Below are 22,430 nucleotides of genomic sequence, written 5' to 3'. Positions count from 1 at the left end.
TTCCCGGGCAGAGAACATCCCCAACCCGGCTGGGATCTGACCCGTGATCCCGTGATGCAGAGGCAGCAATGCTAGCCTCTGGACCACGAGCTGCGGGCATGGCAGGCAAGGGAGGGCAGGTGATGGCTTAAGGTTCCTGATCACCGCTCTACGCGCCGATGTCCTGAATTAAATTTCAGACAACTCTGCATTGTCTTATATGATACGTTCAGTTAGTGGTGACGTTCAGCTCAGTGACATACTTGGTTATATTCGAGACGTGCAGGTTGTCTTCCAACTCAGCGTTTCACTTTCTCCCTTCTCCCATCACCATACAGGACGAACATAACACCACTCTATATACGCATCCATCACGCAAGCGTTCAGTTCAGAAATACAGATAAGACACAATTCTCACACATCCCCAAAGAGACGGGAAGGAAATTCCCCTTGTGGTCACCCTACCAACGATGCCATACGACTTTACTTCTTAGTTTCACACGCATCGTAAGGCCAGAAGCATAATATATCACATTACGCCATTTTGTATAAGAAAATAGTTCCAGTTAGATGTTGAAAGATGTATTAACTGTGTACTATAGGCCCATTTCGGCGTTGGTGCCGTTATCTAGTGCAGCTTCAAAATAATACGAACATTGTGGATATCATTTGCATAGTGACAGTTTAAGTAAAAGTTGTTTGACAGTTTTACTTATGTCTAGATCATCTTGACGTACGCACATGATGCAATTATTTGTTATCGTTGTTCATTGTCTTTTATTTAACGTAACTTTGACAGTGGGTTTGAAGTTTGACAGCTATTTGACTTACTTCAAAAATGAAGTATGTTTACATTTATTTATACACTCCTGGAAATGGAAGAAAGAACACATTAACACCGGTGTGTCAGACCCACCATACTTGCTCCGGACACTGCGAGAGGGCTGTACAAGCAATTATCACACGCACGGCACAGCGGACACACCAGGAACCGCGGTGTTGGCCGTCGAATGGCGCTAGCTGCGCAGCATTTGTGCACCGCCGCCGTCAGTGTCAGCCAGTTTGCCGTGGCATACGGAGCTCCATCGCAGTCTTTAACACTGGTAGCATGCCGCGACAGCGTGGACGTGAACCGTATGTGCAGTTGACGGACTTTCAGCGAGGGCGTATAGTGAGCATGCGGGAGGCCGGATGGACGTACCGCCGAATTACTCAACACGTGGGCGTGAGGCCTCCACAGTACATCGATGTTGTCGCCAGTGGTCGGCGGAAAGTGTACGTGCCCGTCGACCTGGGACCGGACCGCAGCGACGCACGGATGCACGCCAAGACCGCAGGATCCTACGCAGTGCCGTAGAGGACCGCACCGCCACTTCCCAGCAAGTTAGGGACACTGTTGCTCCTGGGGTATCGGCGAGGACCATTCGCAACCGTCTCCATGAAGCTGGGCTACGGTCCCGCACACCGTTAGGCCGTCTTCCGCTCACGCCCCAACATCGTGCAGCCCGCCACCAGTGGTCTCGCGACAGTCGTGAATGGAGGGACGAATGGAGACGTGTCGTCTTCAGCGATGAGAGTCGCTTCTGCCTTGGTGCCAATGATGGTCGTATGCGTGTTTGGCGCCGTGCAGGTGAGCGCCACAATCAGGACTGCATATGACCGAGGCACACAGGGCCAACACCCGGCATCATGGTGTGGGGAGCGATCTCCTACACTGGCTGTACACCTCTGGTGATCGTCGAGGGGACACTCAACAGTGCACGGTACATCCAAACCGTCATCGAACCCATCGTTCTACCATTCCTAGACCGGCAAGGGAACTTTCTGTTCCAACAGGACAATGCACGTCCGCATGTATCCCGTGCCACCCAACGTGCTCTAGAAGGTGTAAGTCAACTACCCTGGCCAGCAAGATCTCCGGATCTGTCCCCCATTGAGCATGTTTGGGGCTGGATGAAGCGTCGTCTCACGCGGTCTGCACGTCCAGCACGAACGCTGGTCCAACTGAGACGCCAGGTGGAAATGGCATGGCAAGCCGTTCCACAGGATTACATCCAGCATCTCTACGATCGTCTCCATGGGAGAATAGCAGCCTGCATTGCTGCGAAAGGTGGATATGCACTGTACTAGTGCCGACATAGTGCATGCTCTGTTGCCTGTGTCTATGTGCCTGTGGTTCTGTCAGTGTGATCATGTGATGTATCTGACCCCAGGAATGTGTCAATAAAGTTTCCCCTTCCTGGGACAATGAATTCACGGTGTTCTTATTTCAATTTCCAGGAGTGTATTTTACGAAGATGTTGTATAGGTTGTCGTGTGTATTATTTATGTGTGTAATCTTTGCATTTTGATGTCGTAAGACTTATCGTTTTAGAATATCAACAAATTGTTCTAGGCAGTGTTTCTGTTTTAGGTGTCTTTGCACGTTTAAAACATTTCGGTTGATTCTGCATGTGTACATAAATTTCAGTTTCATCTAAAGTGTTCACGAAGATCCCTTTCGAAATTGTGTGCAATATTTAGAGCGTAGCATCGATTTTTCTGCTTCATGAGTTTCCATTTTTAAATGTAAGAAGAAGGGAGATCGGTTGCTATTTGAATTTCTTATGTGTTCTCTATAGCTGAGACGAAATTTCTATGTAAAATCATAAAGCCGAAAATATAGAAGCCAAATTTCAAATATTTCACAAAAAACTGTGAATGTTTTCAGCAAAACCATATAAAGGCAACACTCAACAATTATAAACATAACGGCTATAGACGACAACCTAAACATCATCTATGATAACTGTAAATAAATGTGAACACACAGAGTCTTTGCAGTACGTCAAACTGTTGTCACACTTCAAAGCAACTGTCAAAATTACTTTTAATAAATAACAGTTTGCAATGGATGAAGACAGCACACAATGACCACACTAAGGTGCAAATGTAAGTGTGGCAATGGAACCCAGACCTAAGTAAAATTGCGATACATTTTTTACTAAACGTACCACCAAGTGAAACGTCCCCTTAGAACAATTATACATGACTGTGCTTAAACTGACACACAATATTTTTAGCGCAACGTAATCTGACTTTCAAAAATTCCTACAAAAGGATGGCCCCGTCTAACATTAACCTACACCTTTCACAAATCACTTACCTCACAAAAATCTTCGTTACTCGAACTACTGCAATACAGCGAGCGCCACTACTGCAAGCTAAATAAAAGATTCAAACTACTTTTTGTAAGTTTACCTATAATGTCGATAACACGTACACTGTCGAGTTGTGTGTATGTAATATATCACTTCTTTGATCACCGAAACATAAATTAGGCTCAGGGCCTTCAAAATTTCCAGCAGAAACAGATCGGAAACCTTTTACTATTAATTAAAGGCAGTAATGTTTACTCATAATGTCAGTTACCACCTTCAGTACTTTGTAAGGCACTAACTAATGATAGGCATAGTTAGGAAATGAAAGATTTTAATGGAGAACAGACAATGTATTTACCTCAATAGTGTTCAAAGTAATAATATACATAGCAGTTCCAGTCTTACAAATTTCAAAACTCCGCCATTTCTCTCCCCACATCCACCACTGCTGGCGGCTCACCTCCAACTGCGCAACGCTACGCGCTGTTAACAACCAGCTGCCCAACACTACAATGGCGAGTATTACAACAATGCCAACCAGCCACTGACTGCACACAGCACAGCCAGTGATTTTCATACAGAGCGCTATGTGGCGTTACCAGTATAAAAAACCTAAACAGCCTACTTACACAAGTATTCATCTTTCGTATCTGCAGCCTTTGTCTTTCTTTTCGCGTTTGCCAGTAAATTAAAGGTTATGGGTTTGGCTTGTTGGCAAAAATCAGCTTCTCTTTTTTCACAGACATGTTTCAACAGTGTGTTTGCAAAAAAATGGAACCCATAACCTATAATACCACCAAGTCGCCGATGCCCATAATGTAGGTATCAATTGCATGTTGTACTATAAAATGGCGCTGACGCCAATATAGGATTATAGTACAACTTAATAAACCTGTCAGTTGGCTTTGATTTTATTAGACTTTTCAGTTCATTCACTAACCACTGTAAGTCTTTCACACTTTCACTTGGGATAGTAGTCTCGTCAGTGAATCTAATCACTGATAATCACTGATAGCCTCTGATCATAAATTATAATCAAGACATTTCCAGGGCCTGCTGTAGACTCTGACCACAATCTATTGAAACTTCCTGGCAGATTAAAACTGTGTGCCCGACCGAGACTCGAACTCGGGTCCTTTGCCTTTCGCGGGCAAGTGCTCTACCAACTGAGCTACCGAAGCACCACTCACGCCCGGTACTCACAGCTTTACTTCTGCCAGTATCCGTCTCCTACAGATGCGTAGAGGGAGACTTAGAGATGAATACACTATTCAGATGGTACTGTGAGATGAAGAAACTTGCACAGGATAGAGTAGCATGGAGAGCTACATCATACCAGTCTCAGGACTGAAGACTACAACAACAACATTCCGAACATATCGTTTATTTCCAACATTGTTTCCTAGCTAAAATTTAGAAGAGTGGCCCTGTTTCTTTTAAAATAGGAACTTCGCAGCATTCAAATAAAACTGTAGCGTGTTTAAGAAAGGAAGCCTTGTCTGATTTAGAAGAAATTCCTTGTCTGATTTAGAACATTTGGCTCATTGGTGTTATAAGAAGAGCCAGCCGTACTTTACAAGAGATGTCGTTGGTTGTTTTAGAACAAGAAGAAAGTGAAGAGGTCGTGACACAGATTTTTGGGGGAGTGGAGGGAACTAGTGGTACATTTAAAGTCAAAATAAATTTCCACTCTCCAATGACGCTCAATAGCCCAACACGCACACACACACACACACAAATTATATGAACATTCTAACCGAGCTCTAGCGGGGTAACTGACAACGATCATTTAAATTAAAATTTCATTCGGTGTTTCCCTTCGGATATTTGTTTAATATTTGGAACGTAGCTGCCATGATTTCTGCTTTATGATTTTGCATAGGACAGACAGGCAGAAAATGTGCCACAAACGTGTAACTAATTTTACCTATAATGTCGATAACACGTACACTGTCGAGTTGTGTGTATGTAATATATCACTTCTTTGATCACCGAAACATAAATTAGGCTCAGGGCCTTCAAAATTTCCAGCAGAAACAGATCGGAAACCTTTTACTATTAATTAAAGGCAGTAATGTTTACTCATAATGTCAGTTACCACCTTCAGTACTCAAAATTTGAAACTTTCAGAAACTGCAATAAAAATTAATATAAAAAATTTTAAACTTGCAAATCATAATTGGAGGGAAACTGGTTAAATAAAATAGCTTTCATTAAAATCACACATCATTTGCTCTTTGACAGTTTCTACAGAGCGATAAAATATATATATAAACTTTCACAGCTTTTTACATTCTCCTACAATTTTCATCGTATTCTACCAAGGACAAACAAATGATTAATTACATTCATCCACTCCTTTTACTGCTTACTTTGCCAAAATTTTAATGCCACTTCTGTCTGGCCTCAACGTCAATAAAGTACCTCTATCAATGCCCAGCGAGATACAATCAGGTCGCTATACTTCAGATTGTCCGCGGATTAAAAGTTGTGCAAAATGTCGCACTAGTTCCCTGAAGCTCCTTTTTTGAAGAGTCTTTTGGTCGACGACTTTCTCAACGTCCCGTAGCTCTTATAACAGGAACACGTTCGTAACTCAATTGTACCGAGCGTTTCAACTTGACCACGTCCTTTGACGAGACTTAAACCCGGGACTTTCTTTCCGGACAGTCACAATGCCTCAAATGTTCTCTCGTTTAGTGCACAGTAGGACTCGCCGTCGCTGACCAGAGGCCACTTCCAGCCAGTACTGACGAATCTCTTTACACATTCGAGGCTTAATACACCGACTGAAATAATCGACAAAATGATGCAGAAATTGTTACTTGCGATGAGGAGTTTGTTAATTTGTTTTTCTTGAAGAAGAGATCTGTTTGTTTTAAAAGAGGATCTTAATGCTTTTAACTGATTCTTTGTTTTTCATTAAGGGAGGAATTGTTTGTGTTAGAAGAGGAGTTTCGATAGTCTGAGGAAAGAGCTCTGATCTAAAAGGGGGAGAGTCGTTTTCTTTAGACGAAGGAGAGAAGCGCGGTTTGCTGTAGAAGAGTAGCTTTGTTTGTGTTAGAAGAGTAGAAATGTTCATTCCAGACGTGGGGATTCTGTTTGTTTGTAGGAAAGCAGTTTCGTTTGTTTCAAAAGAGGAGATTTGTTCATTATACACTCCTGGAAATTGAAATAAGAACACCGTGAATTCATTGTCTCAGGAAGGGGAAACTTTATTGACACATTCCTGGGGTCAGATACATCACATGATCACACTGACAGAACCACAGGCACATAGGCACAGGCAACAGAGCATGCACAATTTCGGCACTAGTACAGTGTATATCCACCTTTCGCAGCAATGCAGGCTGCTATTCTCCCATGGAGACGATCGTAGAGATGCTGGATATAGTCCTGTGGAACGGCTTGCAATGCCATTTCCACCTGGCGCCTCAGTTGGACCAGCGTTCGTGCTGGACGTGCAGACCGCGTGAGACGACGCTTCATCCAGTCCCAAACATGCTCAATGGGGGACAGATCCGGAGATCTTGCTGGCCAGGGTAGTTGACTTACACCTTCTAGAGTACGTTGGGTGGCACGGGATACATGCGGACGTGCATTGTCTTGTTGGAACAGCAAGTTCTCTTGCCGGTCTAGGAATGGTAGAACGATGGGTTCGATGACGGTTTGGATGTACCGTGCACTATTCAGTGTCCCCTCGACGATCACCAGAGGTGTACGGCCAGTGTAGGAGATCGTTCCCAACACCATGATGCCGGGTGTTGGCCCTGTGTGCCTCGGTCGTATGCAGTCCTGATTGTGGCGCTCACCTGCACGGCGCCAAACACGCATACGACCATCATTGGCACCAAGGCAGAAGCGACTCTCATCGCTGAAGACGACACGTCTCCATTCGTCCCTCCATTCACGCCTGTCGCGACACCATTGGAGGCGGGCTGCACGATGTTGGGGCGTGAGCGGAAGACGGCCTAACGGTGTGCGGGACCGTAGCCCAGCTTCATGGAGACGGTTGCGAATGGTCCTCGCCGATACCCCAGGAGCAACAGTGTCCCTAACTTGCTGGGAAGTGGCGGTGCGGTCCCCTACGGCACTGCGTAGGATCCTACGGTCTTGGCGTGCATCCGTGCGTCGCTGCGGTCCGGTCCCAGGTCGACGGGCACGTACACATTCCGCCGACCACTGGCGACAACATCGATGTACTGTGGAGACCTCACGCCCACGTGTTGAGTAATTCGGCGGTACGTCCACCCGGCCTCCCGCATGCCCACTATACGCCCTCGCTGAAAGTCCGTCAACTGCACATACGGTTCACGTCCACGCTGTCGCGGCATGCTACCAGTGTTAAAGACTGCGATGGAGCTCCGTATGCCACGGCAAACTGGCCGACACTGACGGCGGCGGTGCACAAATGCTGCGCAGCTAGCGCCATTCGACGGCCAACACCGCGGTTCCTGGTGTGTCCGCTGTGCCGTGCGTGTGATCATTGCTTGTACAGCCCTCTCGCAGTGTCCGGAGCAAGTATGGTGGGTCTGACACACCGGTGTCAATGTGTTCTTTCTTCCATTTCCAGGAGTGTAAATGAGGAGTCGTTCTTGCTTTGTAAGAAGAGTTTTATTCGTTTTTTAAAAGGAGTTTTGTGCTTTTTTGGAAGTGTTATCATGTTCGTGTTTCGAAAACGGTTTTTTTTCCTGGAAGAGGAATCATGGTTGTTGCAGCACGTTGAGGAGGAGTACTACGTTCCACTCTCTAACAAAACTGTAAGGAATATAGCATGAGAATTTAGCTGTAGAAATCATTTATAGAGAGGGACAGGATGGTTTATGACCAGAAGAAGTCACCATCGTCCGGCAGACCATTCTTTGATAGGTGGCTCAGCGTATCTACATCATATGAAATATTAGGTCACTTTATTACACGAATCACAAAGATTTATTTGACTTGATGCTATTCTTTTCTACGGAAGTGTTTGACATGTTACAACTGTCATTGATTATTTTAGAATCTCTTGTTCTAATTAATAGTCTGCTCTCTTGTAGTACAGTTTTCAACATTTATAAAAGCACACTTCCATCTGAGACTTGAATAACTCTCTAGGTCGACTTGGTGATGATAATGACAGCTTCAGCTGAGATCACGAACTGTACACAGAGCTTCCATACCCGGATCTATATTGACATCTGTGCGAGAGTGTTGATATGCTCAGAGAGAGGGCATGTCGTCTTCAGACTCTCCCATTCTCTGTTGCAGACTACAGCGAAATATCCCTAATGTCGATAGTATCGATGTGCGTTGCCGACTTTGGTGTGGCGCGGAGGTCTTTGGACGATACCACAGGGTGTCGTGGAGTTTGCTGCCGTGGGGTTTCCTACTAGCCGTGGCGCACTAAACCTGTCAGCGGCCCGGGCCGGCAAAACAAATTGAGTCTCCCCTTGTTGCGCCCTCCCACCCTTCTCACCACTCAGGAGTTCTCCGAGAGTTTCAAATGCAAACGGAAGTCCCACATTGCTTATTATCTTCATTTTGTGTCGTTATTTTACGTAACACTGAAAGTGACTGCTCTCGTAATCTCGTTGCTATTATTTAATAGCTATTTGCCCCTTATACGACAGAAATCATTACACGATTTCTGTTGTTCGAATCTATTATTTATGTTTCGCAACTAAGTCGGTGTAGAGCGAGCAGGGTGTATGAAAATGAATCCCTATTTCCCAAACTAAGAGGAAGGTCACAGTTTACATAAAACTTCGTTCAGTGCATGGTGGAAGGTACTTCACTTACGGATTTCAACAAAAGCAACAGTGCTGCACCGATCGTGATGATAATTTGTACATTTGATCTACAAAACAAGGGGAACCTCACCATCTACGTGAAATTTCATAAGGCGTATGGCGGAGGATACCTTACAACAGACTTACACACCGTTCGACTGATCAGCTTGGGAGTTGGCTTATGTATATATGTTTTCGTGGCGAAGGCATTTATACAAGCCAACGTATGCTGGATGGTGGAGGGTTGTCCTACCTTTAAATAAATTCAACATCGTTTAGTCAATGAGCATGAAAGTTGGTAGATATACGTATTTTTTCATAGATGGGGAAAGAGGAGATTCCATAACGGAGGCAGAGAAGGAAATATTCGGAGAGGGGAAAACGTGATGGGGGCGGGGAGGGGGGAGGAGGTGCATCCAGGGAAGTGAGAGAATAAGATTAAAGGAACTGAGAAAGGGGGAAGGTGGTAAATGACTAATGGAACACTGTAATAAATACATCAAAAAGTTGTGTTATTGTTAATTTGATGTGCTATTAGAAAAAGGAGGTGGACAGAGACCGGAAGAAGCATGGAGCGGGAGAGGAGGATGGAGAGGAGGAGGAAGTGTTGTGAGAGAGAGGGGCAGATGGAGGAGATGGAATGAGAGACAGATGGGCGGAAGGAGGAGGTGGATAGAGAGATGAGAGAGGACTAAATGGTAAAGAGAGATGAGGGAAGAGGGGATGAGCTTATATAAAACTGGGATGAATAAATATCTGGGCAACGCAGGGTTTGCTATCGGTAATTAGATAAAGATTTACGCGACAATGGGCGTGTTCATCTGAAAGAAATTACAGAATATTTTCCTATGTTTAGACGCGGAGTCTGAAGTCTCGATAACTAGAGTGTTGTTCTACCAACGATAAAATTCGCTGCTTAATATAGATGACTCCACCAAAGTTCATCTAGTTGGAATTTCATCTTTAGAAAATGAACTACATAATAATCTGTTGAAAAATACTCTTGTTGAAGCACAATAAAGACAAATATGATCGTGTTTAAAAGACTCTGACAGAAAAGTGGGCAACCAGCTGTCTGAGTCCTCATTCCGCCTTCCTCACCAAAAATTCTGGAAGTTTCATAGGGCGAGTGACCATGTTATGTAAGAAATTTACCAAGTAAAATTTCAGTTTTGTTGAGCTAAAAATTCAATAAATAGCAGATTGTGTATTAGAACTTTAGAAATACCGTTAAAAGCGTACTTTTGTGAATGAGATCCGCCAATTACAAATAATTAGTTTCGTATGACATATATGACGAAACTCCAGAATCGGCAAGTTAACTTTTCGAAATTATTGATTCCGGTAAAATGTGTGCTGTATTTGCACATATCGTTTTGAAACAACAATATTTTTAAGGTACACAGCAAATCTCAGAATTTTTCACACAGAACATCTCGGTACATTTTTTATCATCCAAATTTTCGAATCTCTAGACCCCCCCCCCCCCACCCGTGGTGACGCTCGTAAACTTTCTGACTGACATGAAAATAAGAGAATAAGAAGCAGTCGGGGAGGCTCAGTTCGCAAATACCTCGTTAGGGAACCGGTTGCTCGGGACACCTTCGCTACCCGCTGCACCCTTGTAGGAAACCCCACTGTAGGAAACCCCACGTGTTTCTGGAAGAGAGTAGAGGCAATAAAGTATCATACTAGAGAGAAAAGAGTCTATGAGAGCATTATTTGGGACGGGGATGAGTTCCGGTCCGGAACACAGTTTTAATCTACCAATAAGTTCCCATTAAGGATGTCAAATCGTAAGAAATTTTTCTGCGTATTGTTGTTACTGTTCGTAAACTTGTAAATCTTAAGACTTGTAAGAGAGTAGATATACTGAGATGCAAGTATACAAAAGTCCCTGACCATTCGTTAGAGGTAGCTTACACACCTCTAATAAGTGTTTTGTGAGTGAAGATAGAGTGAGGTGTGTGGTGGCGGTGCAGCTTGGGAGCGCCGTGCCCGGACGGCTTCAACCCGGCGGACTTCTTCATGCAGCTGGTGGCCGTGGTGCCCGAGGACGAGGACCAGAGCCGCCAGCAGGTGGAGATGCTGTGCGACGCCTTCCACAACTCACCAGCCGGCAGGGCGCTCGCCGGGGAAGGCGCGGGAGCCACCGGCGGCGCCAACGGGTCAGTCGCCTGCGCTGAGGTCAGTCTCCTACAACATTGATCGCAAATTTGATTCGAGAACCACCTTACATATCAATTTGATTCCAGAACCATCTTACATATCATACAGAAAACCCATCAATTCAATCCCATTTCAATTTCCGCATCAACGGCAAAGATCAGTGATGTAGATATTAGTGACAGCGTGGTTGAGAAACGGTTTAAATCTCTGCAATCAAAGCTTTAGAGCCAGGTGACGTCATTGTAACGCTCCATACAGAATTTAACTGTAACATGCCGTATATCCCTTGAGCAAAAGACTGTTCCCATTAGGAAGAACATGATGGATCGTGAAGCTTTGTGTCAGATTAAAACTGTGTGTCGGACCGAGACTCGAACTTGGGATCTTTGCTTTTCGCAGGCAAGTGCTCCACTGACTGAAGTAACCAAATACGACTCACTACCTTTCCTGTCAGCATTACTTCCGCTAGTACCACGCCTCCTACCTTCCAAACTGACGAGAAGTTGTCCTGCGAAACTTGCAGGACTGCTGGTCTTGAAAGAAAGGATATCGCGGAAACATGGATTAGCCACAGGCTGTGGGGGTGTTTCCAGAATGAATTTTCACTCTGCGTCGGAAGTAAAGCTGTAAGGATGGGTAATGAGTCGTGCTTGACTACCTCAGTTGCTAGAGCATTTGCCCGCGAATGGCAAAGGGCCCGAGTTCGAGTCTCGGTCAGGCACAGAGTTTTAATCTGCCAGGAAGTCTCCTATGAGCGCACTGTCCGCCACAGGGTAAAGATTCATTCTAGTAGATAGCTCATGACGTACATTGGTTTGCAAAACTTGTGGACGAGACAGATAAATTAACATAACGTATTAACTACTCATCGAAAGGAAATGAATGTGTGACAGAATGTAGAAAGAGAACTGCCTGTCGCGCACAGGAGCAGGACGTCAAATGGCATGAGGTAAGAACGACTGTAGCTCCAAACGGCAGTGAAGGAAAGGGAAAAGACAAGGTGTGTCAATTAACGAGCGGTTAGAGGCACTGTGGTATTGCTGATCATTACAACATGGCCTGCAGACTAAAGTTAGATGTCTTCTCTTGGGTAAGAATCACCGGGTAACTGAAAGAAGGGGGAGGTGTGACGAGGGTAGCTCAGCGGAGTAGAATTGTCTTCAGTTGTGAGTGCCCGGATCAAAGTGAACCCCGATGATCAGAAAATACGTGTCTGGAGACGCTACCTCTGCCCCTCTCCCTCCCTCCCATCCCCCTCCCCTCCCCCTGGCAGCTATCAGAGAGCAACATGACTGGCCCCCGCTCTACTGCACGACAACCAGGTCTGATGGTTTGGATAGCCATTTATTTTCATAGCAGGATCTCTTTTGCTGTCATCCTAGGCACCGTCAAAACAAAGAGTTTCGTCGACGATACTGTGCACCCCAGATTGTTGCATTTTGTTGCTCTTCATGGGAAGCCGTCTTGGGCCTACATTTCAGCAAGACAATGCCCGCCCGCACACGGCGAGAGTTTCTACTGCTTGTCTTCGAGCTTCAAAATCCTTACTTCGGCCGGCAAAGTCGCCTGACCTCTCCCCATTTGCGAACGTTTGAGGCATTGTGGGCAGTGCCTTCACATCATCTTCGGATTTTGACGATTTATGGATAGAATTTGGCACGAATTCCATCAGATGGACATCCAACAACTATACTAGTCAACGCCGTGGCAAATAATTGCTTGCGGAGGGAGTCAGACTAAAGCGTTCCCCAATTTGTGAAGCTCTTTCTTTGGAATGAATTATCCGGTGTTTGTGAAATTGTAATCATCCGTTTGTCTGTACACGTGCATCACACCTACCGATTCCCGTCCCATTCGGACAATTCCTTCGTGATTCGTCTCTTTTTAAGTTTTGAAGTGTCTAACTGATCATGTTAACAGAGAACTCATTACCTTACCATGGCCGGCCAGAGTGGCCGAGCGGTTCTAGGCTCTACAGTCTGGAACCGCGCGATCACTACGGTCGCAGGTTCGAATATTGCCTCGGGAATGGATGTGTGTGATGTCCTTATGTTAATTAAGTTGAAGTAGTTCTAAGTTCTAGGGGACTGATGACCTCACAAGTAAGTCCCATAGTGCTCAGAGCCATTTGAACCATTTTTGAATGTCACCATGTTTGAAATGTAATTAGCTAAAAAGAAAACGCACAAACTCCAGTACTTGCGGCAATAATGTATGGTGCATGATTGCTTATGTGCAGAATCGTACATGTGATAAACATCTCCTAGGTAAACACTAAAATTCCAGAACACAAGCTTACAGCAGAAAGCATTGTCATCGCCTAGTAAAACAATCTATAGCAAAGCTTAAATTTATGTGGGTATCAGGCCATCAGTGTGTTACACACAATCCACAAAATATATTCACATGAATCAAATAAGAGAGTAAGATCATTACGGAAGCGAGGAGCAGAAGCGACTTCATAAGGGGAAAGTAATGCAGCGATAATATACTTTTTACTATGCGACAAATAATACAGGAAAGAAGAGAATTACCAACATATTTGTTTTCATAGATCTGGGAGAAAATGGATACCCAGACCACTTGGCAAACTGCGTGTTTGTGTTTGTGAAATCTTATGAGACTTAACTGCTAAGGTCACCAGTCCCTAAGCTTACATACTACTATTTATTCTCAACCGATACATAAGAGTGACATGTTTGCACCTGTTACTCCCTTTCAGAATAATCACCAGCGTTGTGTAGAACCCGTTGCCAGCGATGTGGGAGGCGTAGTGTACCGTTACCACAGCCTGTTCTATTGATGGTGCGAACGGAGCGGTATGCTGCCTGTCGAATCTCTGGAACAGATGTGAAGCTAATGCCACGAAGTGGTTTCTTAATCTTCGGAATCAAATCAAAGTTACAAGGAATTAAGACCGCAGAGTATGGTGGATGGTACAGTACGTCCCAGTCCCATCGACCGAACACAGCAGCCGCAGCTTGCGCTGTATGCGCCCGAGCATTGTCGTGCAAAATGATGGGTGGGTTGCTCAGAAAGTGCAGCCGCTTCTTTCGCAAGTGATGCTCCAACCACGAACAGTAATACTGTGCATAGACGGTCTGCATGGAGGAACATAATGCGTTTGGGTAACACTATCACCGTCGTACACGAGAATCACCATAACTTTCGCCATACTGGGGCTCTGATAGTGATACGCTTTCGACTTTCACGGCGACCCATAATGACGACATTCGTTGGATTTGCGTTTCAGTTGTGGCTCGTACGATGTGGCCTATGTCTGATCCAGTGTTACGATACGGCGTACGAAAGCCTTTCCTTCGCGCTCATAGCGTCCCAAGTGCGTCTGAGCAGCGTCGTAACGCATCCATTTCTGTATTTCCGTCAAGTCATGCGGAAACCATCGTCATGCTTGATTTGACTCCGAAGATGAAGGAACCACTTCGTGGCATTAGCTTCAGAACTGTTCCAGAGATTCGACAGGCAGCAGACCGCTCCATTCGCACCATCAACAGAACAGGCTCTAGTAACGGTACACTACGCATCCCCCATCGCTGGCAACGGGTTCTACACAACGCTGGTGACTACTTTGAAGGACAGCAACAGGTGCAAAGATGCAGCTCTTTTGTATTGGTTTTGAATAAATAGTTGCCACTATTTAACTATATAACCCTCGTATATTCATAGAACTGAGACGGCGAAAATAAAAAATAATCAAATTTCCTCAGTAATTGTTTTGCTTCGGGCTATTAACACAGTCGTTCAAAATTTCTGAAACATCATTTCCGACATAGACTGTGGTACTATTGTTTATTTTCCACTACTGTCTACTACTGACACGGACGAAGACGAAGCGGCCGCGCCCGTTCACCAGACTTCTGCTCCCCTTCTGTCTTCCCACTGTCCAACGCAACACCCATCTTCACCTTCATAGTTGGTGCCCATGCAACATTGTATTTGCACCACATCCCTTCACGAATACAATTTTCCTACCCCAAACGGTTTTTCCTAAGCGCAGGTTAGTCAAGTTTTCGTGAAATTGCAGTGCTTCTTTTTCAGTAACTGTTGACAGCATTTTCAACTTGCTGTAAATGTTTTTTTTTCTTTTTATCTCTACCTTTCAAATTTTTACCTGAATTTATGAAAAAATAAAAAAAACAATATTCTAAATTTATGTAAATAACACCAAACATTCATTTCCTCTCAGACTTTAAACTATTTTTAAATTTGCATTCTCTCATCTCGTTTGTAATGTGTTTATTTACTGTAAATTAAACTTGCATAAAATCACAAACAGCTGTTAAGTGATGATTTGTCCACAACCGGTTTTGCTGCGTTATTCCACTTGGATTATCACACTGAGACGCTCCTAGCGTTCTTAGTCACCGAATCCAACCCCATGAAGAGGATAAGTCGTTAGAAAATAAAACTGGCAGAGAATTGGGGCGAATAGTGCTGAGGAAAAGCAACGTGTATGTGGTTTCCTCGAGGGTAAGACACTGGAGACGGTCCTCTGTATGGTATGCTATATTTAGTATATTAATGTAGTTACTATATGTTGTAGCATAATACTATGTATAGTATATTACTAAATTACATTTTTAAAACTTTTGGCTTAAGAACAGGATATTGCAACGCTACCAGCCTTCCCCCTTCCCCTTCCATATCTTAACAAACAAAAGGAAACATGATTGACTATCTTAAGTCTTAGCTTTCTCCGCCATATACTGGTGACTGTACAACAGGACGGGGTTTACCTTATAAATGTCTTGTTTTTACTTGCCTAGTGTACTGATAAACGGCAACCTTTCGTAATCTTTTGTCAACTATGGTCAGTTTCTAGCGTACCACCTGACAGTGAAGTCATAGCTGGCATTGGCCTATAGTGGAAAATAAACAATAATCACTTGTCTGTAAGTCCATCTTTATACAGATATTTGCGGTACAAAATGTCGAATCAGCACAACTTTCAGCCAGCTAAAATTTCCATTTTTTTTTTTTTTTCGAGCAGCCAGTTTCGGAGCTACATAACGCCATCTTCAGGTCGTCTGACCGGCGTGTAGGAAGATTCCAACATCTGGTGTAGTCACAGGAGGAGACAGAATTCGGTGGCTGGTATCTGTAAATTTTTTACGCATTGATTCCTTCGATCATCATTTGCCGTTTGCAAGTGGGAATCGCTGTGCTAAAAATCTACTGTTATCAGTCACTGAACACTGGTTCTTCTCCGCCGGCCGGTGTGGCCGAGCGGTTCTAGGCGCTTCAGACTGGAACCGTGCGACCGCTACGCTCGCATGTTCGAATCCTGCCTCGGACATGGATGTGTGTGATGTCTTTAGGTTAGTTAGGTTTAAGTAGCTCTTAGTTCTAGGGGACTGGTGACCTCAGATGTTAAGTCCCATAGTGTACAGAGCCATTTGTACCATTTTTTCCCTCTTCTCCAACGACTCTTACGGTTTATATAATGTTGGTTGGCATAATGGCGACTCAGTGTACCAAATAGCTTAAGTCCTTTACAGAGAGAGCGAATTGTACTGTGAGAATCTGTTGCCGTTTGCGCTGCGGTGTTCTTATTTTAAGCAGACGGTCTGCGTTGTGCTCAGGAGTCGACGTCCGCCACTGAGGAACAGTGCGAGCCGTTCGTCGCGCAGCCGTCGCCGTCGCCTTACAAAGCCTCGTGGTTCACGCAGCTGCGTGTCGTCCTGTGGCGGTCGTGGCTCAGCGTCATCAAGGAGCCCGTCCTCATCAAGATGCGCATGCTGCAGACCGTCGTGAGTTTCCTACTCCCATGCAATGATTACATGTAGTGCGACTCAATCTTTCATACCTGCTTTCATTCTCAAAATTTATTTTCCATTGCTGCTAAGACGTTACAACAGCCCAGAAAAGTGGAAATGACGTCACATGTACCTAGCATCTTACGAAATAAACATTATAAGTGTCATTTCCAGACCAACATTTTGTAAGAAGGAAAAGAAGTAGAGCCATTCCACGCCAGTACTTGCAGTACAGAAAAAGTACTACTGTCATCTCCAATAAGCGTTAGGATTTTTACTATGGAGTTTCAAGGTACACGACTGTAATGCTGTCCGTACGTCTGACAGCGATCGCACATTACTACCGTTCCATTTATACGACAGTAGGAAAAAAAAAACATTTGAACAGTAGTGAGTTTTAGATCAGAGGCAAAAACGTGTCGCGGCAAGCGCCTTGGAAAAACACCGTTGAGACAGACTGCAAGGGTAGTACTGCTACCATCTGATTTATGCTGCCAAAGTTCAGGAATGTGTGTGAGGAAATTTTAGTAGAGAATAAATTACCGTTGTTGCTGAGTAACGGCGTTGTGTTCTTCGCCACCTGCAGCGTCAATATATACACTCCTGGAAATGGAAAAAGAACACATTGACACCGGTGTGTCAGACCCACCATACTTTCTCCGGACACTGCGAGAGGGCTGTACAAGCAATGATCACACGCACGGCACAGCGTACACACCAGGAACCGCGGTGTTGGCCGTCAAATAGCGCTAGCTGCGCAGCATTTGTGCATCGCCGCCGTCAGTGTCAGCCAGTTTACCGTGGCATACGGAGCTCCATCGCAGTCTTTAACACTGGTAGCATGCCGCGACAGCGTGGACGTGAACCGTATGTGCAGTTGACGGACTTTGAGCGAGGGCGTATAGTGGGCATGCGGGAGGCCGGGTGGACGTACCGCCGAATTGCTCAACACGTGGGGCGTGAGGTCTCCACAGTACATCGATGTTGTCGCCAGTGGTCGGCGGAAGGTGCACGTGCCCGTCGACCTGGGACAGGACCGCAGCGACGCACGGATGTACGCCAAGACCGTAGGATCCTACGCAGTGCCGTAGGGGACCGCACCGCCACTTCCCAACAAATTAGGGACACTGTTGCTCCTGGGGTATCGGCGAGGACCATTCGCAACCGTCTCCATGAAGCTGGGCTACGGTCCCGCACACCGTTAGGCCGTCTTCCGCTCACACCCCAACATCGTGCAACCCGCTTCCAGTGGTGTCGCGACAGGCGTGAATGGAGGGACGAATGGAGACGTGTCGTCTTCAGCGATGAGAGTCGCTTCTGCCTTGGTGCCAATGATGGTCGTATGCGTGTTTGGCGCCGTGCAGGTGAGCTCCACAATCAGGACTGCATACGACCGAGGCACACAGGGCCAACACCCGGCATCATGGTGTGGGGAGCGATCTCCTACACTGGCCGTAAACCTCTGGTGATCGTCTAGGGGACACTGAATAGTGCACGGTACATCCAAACCGTCATCGAACCCATCGTTCTACCATTCCTAGACCGGCAAGGGAACTTGCTGTTCCAACAGGACAATGCACGTCCACATGTACCCCGTGCCACCCAACGTGCTCTAGAAGGTGTAAGTCGACTACCCTGGCCAGCAAGATCTCCGGATCTGTCCCCCATTGAGCATGTTTGGGACTGGATGAAGCGTCGTCTCACGCGGTCTGCACGTCCAGCACGAATGCTGGTCCAACTGAGGCGCCAGGTGGAAATGGCATGGCAAGCCGTTCCACAGGACTACATCCAGCATCTCTACGATCGTCTCCATGGGAGAACAGCAGCCTGCATTGCTGCGAAAGGTGGATATACAGTGTACTAGTGCCGACATTTTGCGTGCTCTGTTGCCTGTGTCTATGTGCCTGTGGTTCTGTCAGTGTGATCATGTGATGTATCTGACCCCAGGAATGTGTCAATAAAGTTTTCCCTTCCTGGGACAATGAATTCACGGTGTTCTTATTTCAATTTACAGGAGTGTATATATATGCGACAATCGTCAACAGAGAGGTCAGTTTGACAATAAAATCGGCCACCCACTGTGGGAAGACATGCAGCTTTCTATACAGTGTGAAAGGTATTTAAACCGACAAATTCTAGGGGGTTCGACAGGACATCAAGACAAACATTTTTCTCTAGTGTCATAATTACCTGTGATATGTTTTATTCTATAAGGGGAATTCATAGGTTTTGTCGACCTGGAAAAGGGTTCGACGGCGTCAAATGGAGGAAGATGTTCGAAATTCTGAGGAAAGAAGAGGAAGTTATACGGAGAGTAAGGTAAAATTTATCATGCACAAGAGCTAAGACAGTATAATAAAAGTGGAAGACCAAGAACGAGGTGCTCGTATTGAAAAGGGTGTAAGACATGGATGAAGTCTTTCGCCCCTACTGTTCCTTCTGTACAACGAAGAAGCAGTGATGGATACAAAAGAAAGGTTTAGGAGTGGAATTAAAATTGAAGTTGAAAGGACATCAGTATATGATTTGCTGATGATATTGCTATCCTCACTGAGAGTGAAGAAGAATAACATGATCTGCTGACTGGAATGAACAATCTAATGAATACAGAATATGAACTGAGAGTATATCGAAAGAAGACAGAAGTAATGAGAGGTACCAGAAATGAGAAAAATGAGAAACTTAACATCTTGTTTCATGGTCACGAAGTAAATTAAGTTAAGGAATTCTGCTAACTAGGTAGCAAACTAACCAATAGCGGAAGCAGCAAGGATCTGACCGAGAGACGCCTACTAGTATCAAACATAGGCCTAAATTTGATGAAGAAATTTCAGGAGTGTACGTTTGAAGCACAGCATTGTATGGTAATGAAACATGGACTGCGGGAAAACCGGAACAGAAAAAAATCGAAACATCAAAGCTATGATGCTACAGATGAATGTTCAAAATTAGGCGGACTGATAAGGTAAGGAAAGAACAAGTTCTCCGTAGAGTCGGAGAGAAAAGGAATATGTGGAAAACACTGAAAAGAGGAAGGGACAAGATGATAGGACATGTGTTAAGATATCACGGAATATCTTCCATGGTACTAGACGGAGCTGTAGAAACTGTAGAGGAAGGCAGAGATTGGAATGAATCCGGAAAATAATTGAGACTGATAAAAGAAAAAAAATAGGGATAATCGCTCCTGGTACCCTTGCTATTGCGCATAACATGGCTACGAATCAGACGAATACCAAAAACATCTTTCGTGAGTCATTGTTAAGCTATTTGGCTTACAGCGTCTGCAGAAACTGGAACCAGGTAATTATGCACTCAGAGCACAGTATCCGTAGTGGTACCTGGAACAGTACTGAATCCGTCCTAACTTCTGCCCTCTGAGCTGTTCGTAGTTGGAGCAACATTCGGACCACATGTGGACTTCAGAATCCAAAATTCGCATGTTCTGGGTGAGGTTAGTTCATTTGGCACCTTCACTTGCGCTCAGAAAGTGCGGTTCTACGTGAATGCGTGGGCAAGTGTTGTTACTGCCTGATTAATTGCGCCTTACCTCCTACCTAGGCCCATTAAATAACGACTTTGTTACAGTTTCGTCGTCAGAGCATTGCCATAGTTCCGGGAATACGTGCCGCACGCTAGAAGACAGAGTACGTGGTTCTCAAATGACGGGATGCTGGCACATACTAGTCGTTCTGTGAGTCAATTCTCGAAGTGTTTTCAGAAAGGTGGACCGGCAATGGTGGTCCTGCACCATAAGCTAATCGATCCCTTGATGTGTGTTAAAACATATTACACGGGTGTAACCTCTGTTTACAAATCAATGGTGGCCTTCTTGAACCTCTAACTTAAGTGATGTAATTGTGTTCTGTTAATATTGTTGTCTCTTGGTAATAAAGGCTTCTTTGTGTTACCTTCTGTCATCACAAAAGTATTCTCGGTATCCCATGCAACTACCAGAGTTTTTTAGCTTAATTTTCATGCAGAGATAACTTTCTTTACCGATTTAAAAATCTCCAAAAAAAATATGAAATCTGAGATAAAGATTTGTTTTTGTGTCCTGTGCAACGTTTTAGAGCTTGTCGGTTCAAATAATTTTCATACTGTATGCTCTAGATATATCAGAAAGAACAGGCACCATACAGATATATATTAATAAGGGGCGACGGCCAAATGTCTTTTCTTTCAGTGTGGATGCGCACCAAGGCCCATGTCTTGCGGGAATCCCAAACTGTGAGTGGGAGATTCAGGTGTAGGTGACCTTACACTTGTAGTGAGAAACAGGCTGGGAATTTGTATGGGATGCGAAACGTCTTCGGATGGCCGAAGCAACTGAGGCGACCGCTCGTGTAAATCTGGACATCCGCATTCGAGTCACGGTGCTGCACAAACTTCCATCTCTTGCCACTGATTCATTTCAATTCCCAAATGCGGCTAATGTCATTGAAAATCTATGAATGCATCTGTATCTCGTCTGCGTTTTTTAGTGTTCGGCTCGGCTCGAAGTCGAATTCATTGTGTATGTCCTCAGTGCGTGTTCATCTTGGAGCCTTGTTTATGATTGGTATATCTTTGTTCTGTATGACCTGCAGACGGCGGAGATGTGTTAGAGCTGTGTATCCCCAGAGAGGTGCAACGTGAGTCATCATCATTAGTCTAATAACGAGATCGACACGCTCCTTTTAGTGTACTTTGCCTGTTAAAGATTGGATACTGTTATGAGAGACAAACGTACGCTTTTTGGTTTCCTCTCCAGACTCCGAGGTACGTAACTTTCTCACGGAAATGTATTGGGCGTGCGTGTAGTGTAATTTGATGTGTTTGGACATCTGCGGTTGTTTCTATTTACGTGGCAATAGAAGCGCCTAACAGTCATTTCTTCAGCAATCGGTCGATAGTTTTTACGCTGTCTTTAATTGTGAGTTAATGTTTGGTGCTTTCCAAAGTTCCATTATGTTGGCAGTATCATCTGCGTTGATGGCTGTATCGCGTTATGTGTCAGTGGGATGTAGTTAACGTAGAGGTCAGGCAATAGTGGCCCCGAGGTGCTACAATGACACAATATACACTGATAAGATTAAACATTATGACCACTGCCAACGGTGAAATAGAAAGCCGCCTGGTGACGTTGTGGGCACGTGGCGCGGTTCAAATGGCTCCAAGCGCTAAGGGACTTAACGTCTGAGGTCATCAGTTCCATAGACATAGAACTGTTTAAATCTAACTAACCTAAGGACATCACACACTTCCACGCCCGAGGCAGGAGTCGTACCTGCGACCGCAGTAGCTGCGCGGTTCCGGACTGAGGCGCTTAGAACCAATCGACCACAGCGGCTGGCGTGACGCGGTAACAAAAGTATGTAAACGGAGCAGACACGGACGAGGTATCACTCTAGGGAAGATATTATCACGCCGAGTCTGTGAACGAGTACCTCGAAAACGGCGAAGGTGGTCGAATGTTAACGTGCTACTGTCGTGAGAATCTTCGGAAAGAGATAAAAGGACAGTTGTAACTACTTTTAGGCGCTGACTGGTTAGATGTCAACGACTCCCCACATAACGTAAGGTTAGAGGCTTGTCTGCTCTCTAATGTAGGA

At 45.0% G+C, this 22,430-nt stretch overlaps 1 protein-coding gene across 1 annotated transcript in view; it reads left to right on the top strand.

The window, feature by feature from the left end:
• The window catches only part of LOC126355737 (protein white-like), a 402,551-nt gene that overhangs the window by 281,061 nt on the left and 99,060 nt on the right, over positions 1–22,430 (top strand). The window contains exons 7-8 of the mRNA XM_050006112.1: positions 10,873–11,077; positions 16,663–16,830. Coding sequence (XP_049862069.1) covers positions 10,873–11,077; positions 16,663–16,830 — 373 coding nt within the window. The remainder of the gene's footprint in view (positions 1–10,872; positions 11,078–16,662; positions 16,831–22,430) is intronic.

Source organism: Schistocerca gregaria, chromosome 3, assembly GCF_023897955.1.
Source record: "Schistocerca gregaria isolate iqSchGreg1 chromosome 3, iqSchGreg1.2, whole genome shotgun sequence".
Taxonomy (NCBI): Eukaryota; Metazoa; Arthropoda; class Insecta; order Orthoptera; family Acrididae; genus Schistocerca; species Schistocerca gregaria.
Note: the sequence above shows the minus strand (reverse complement) of the source record. Positions and strands in the feature narration are given on the sequence as shown.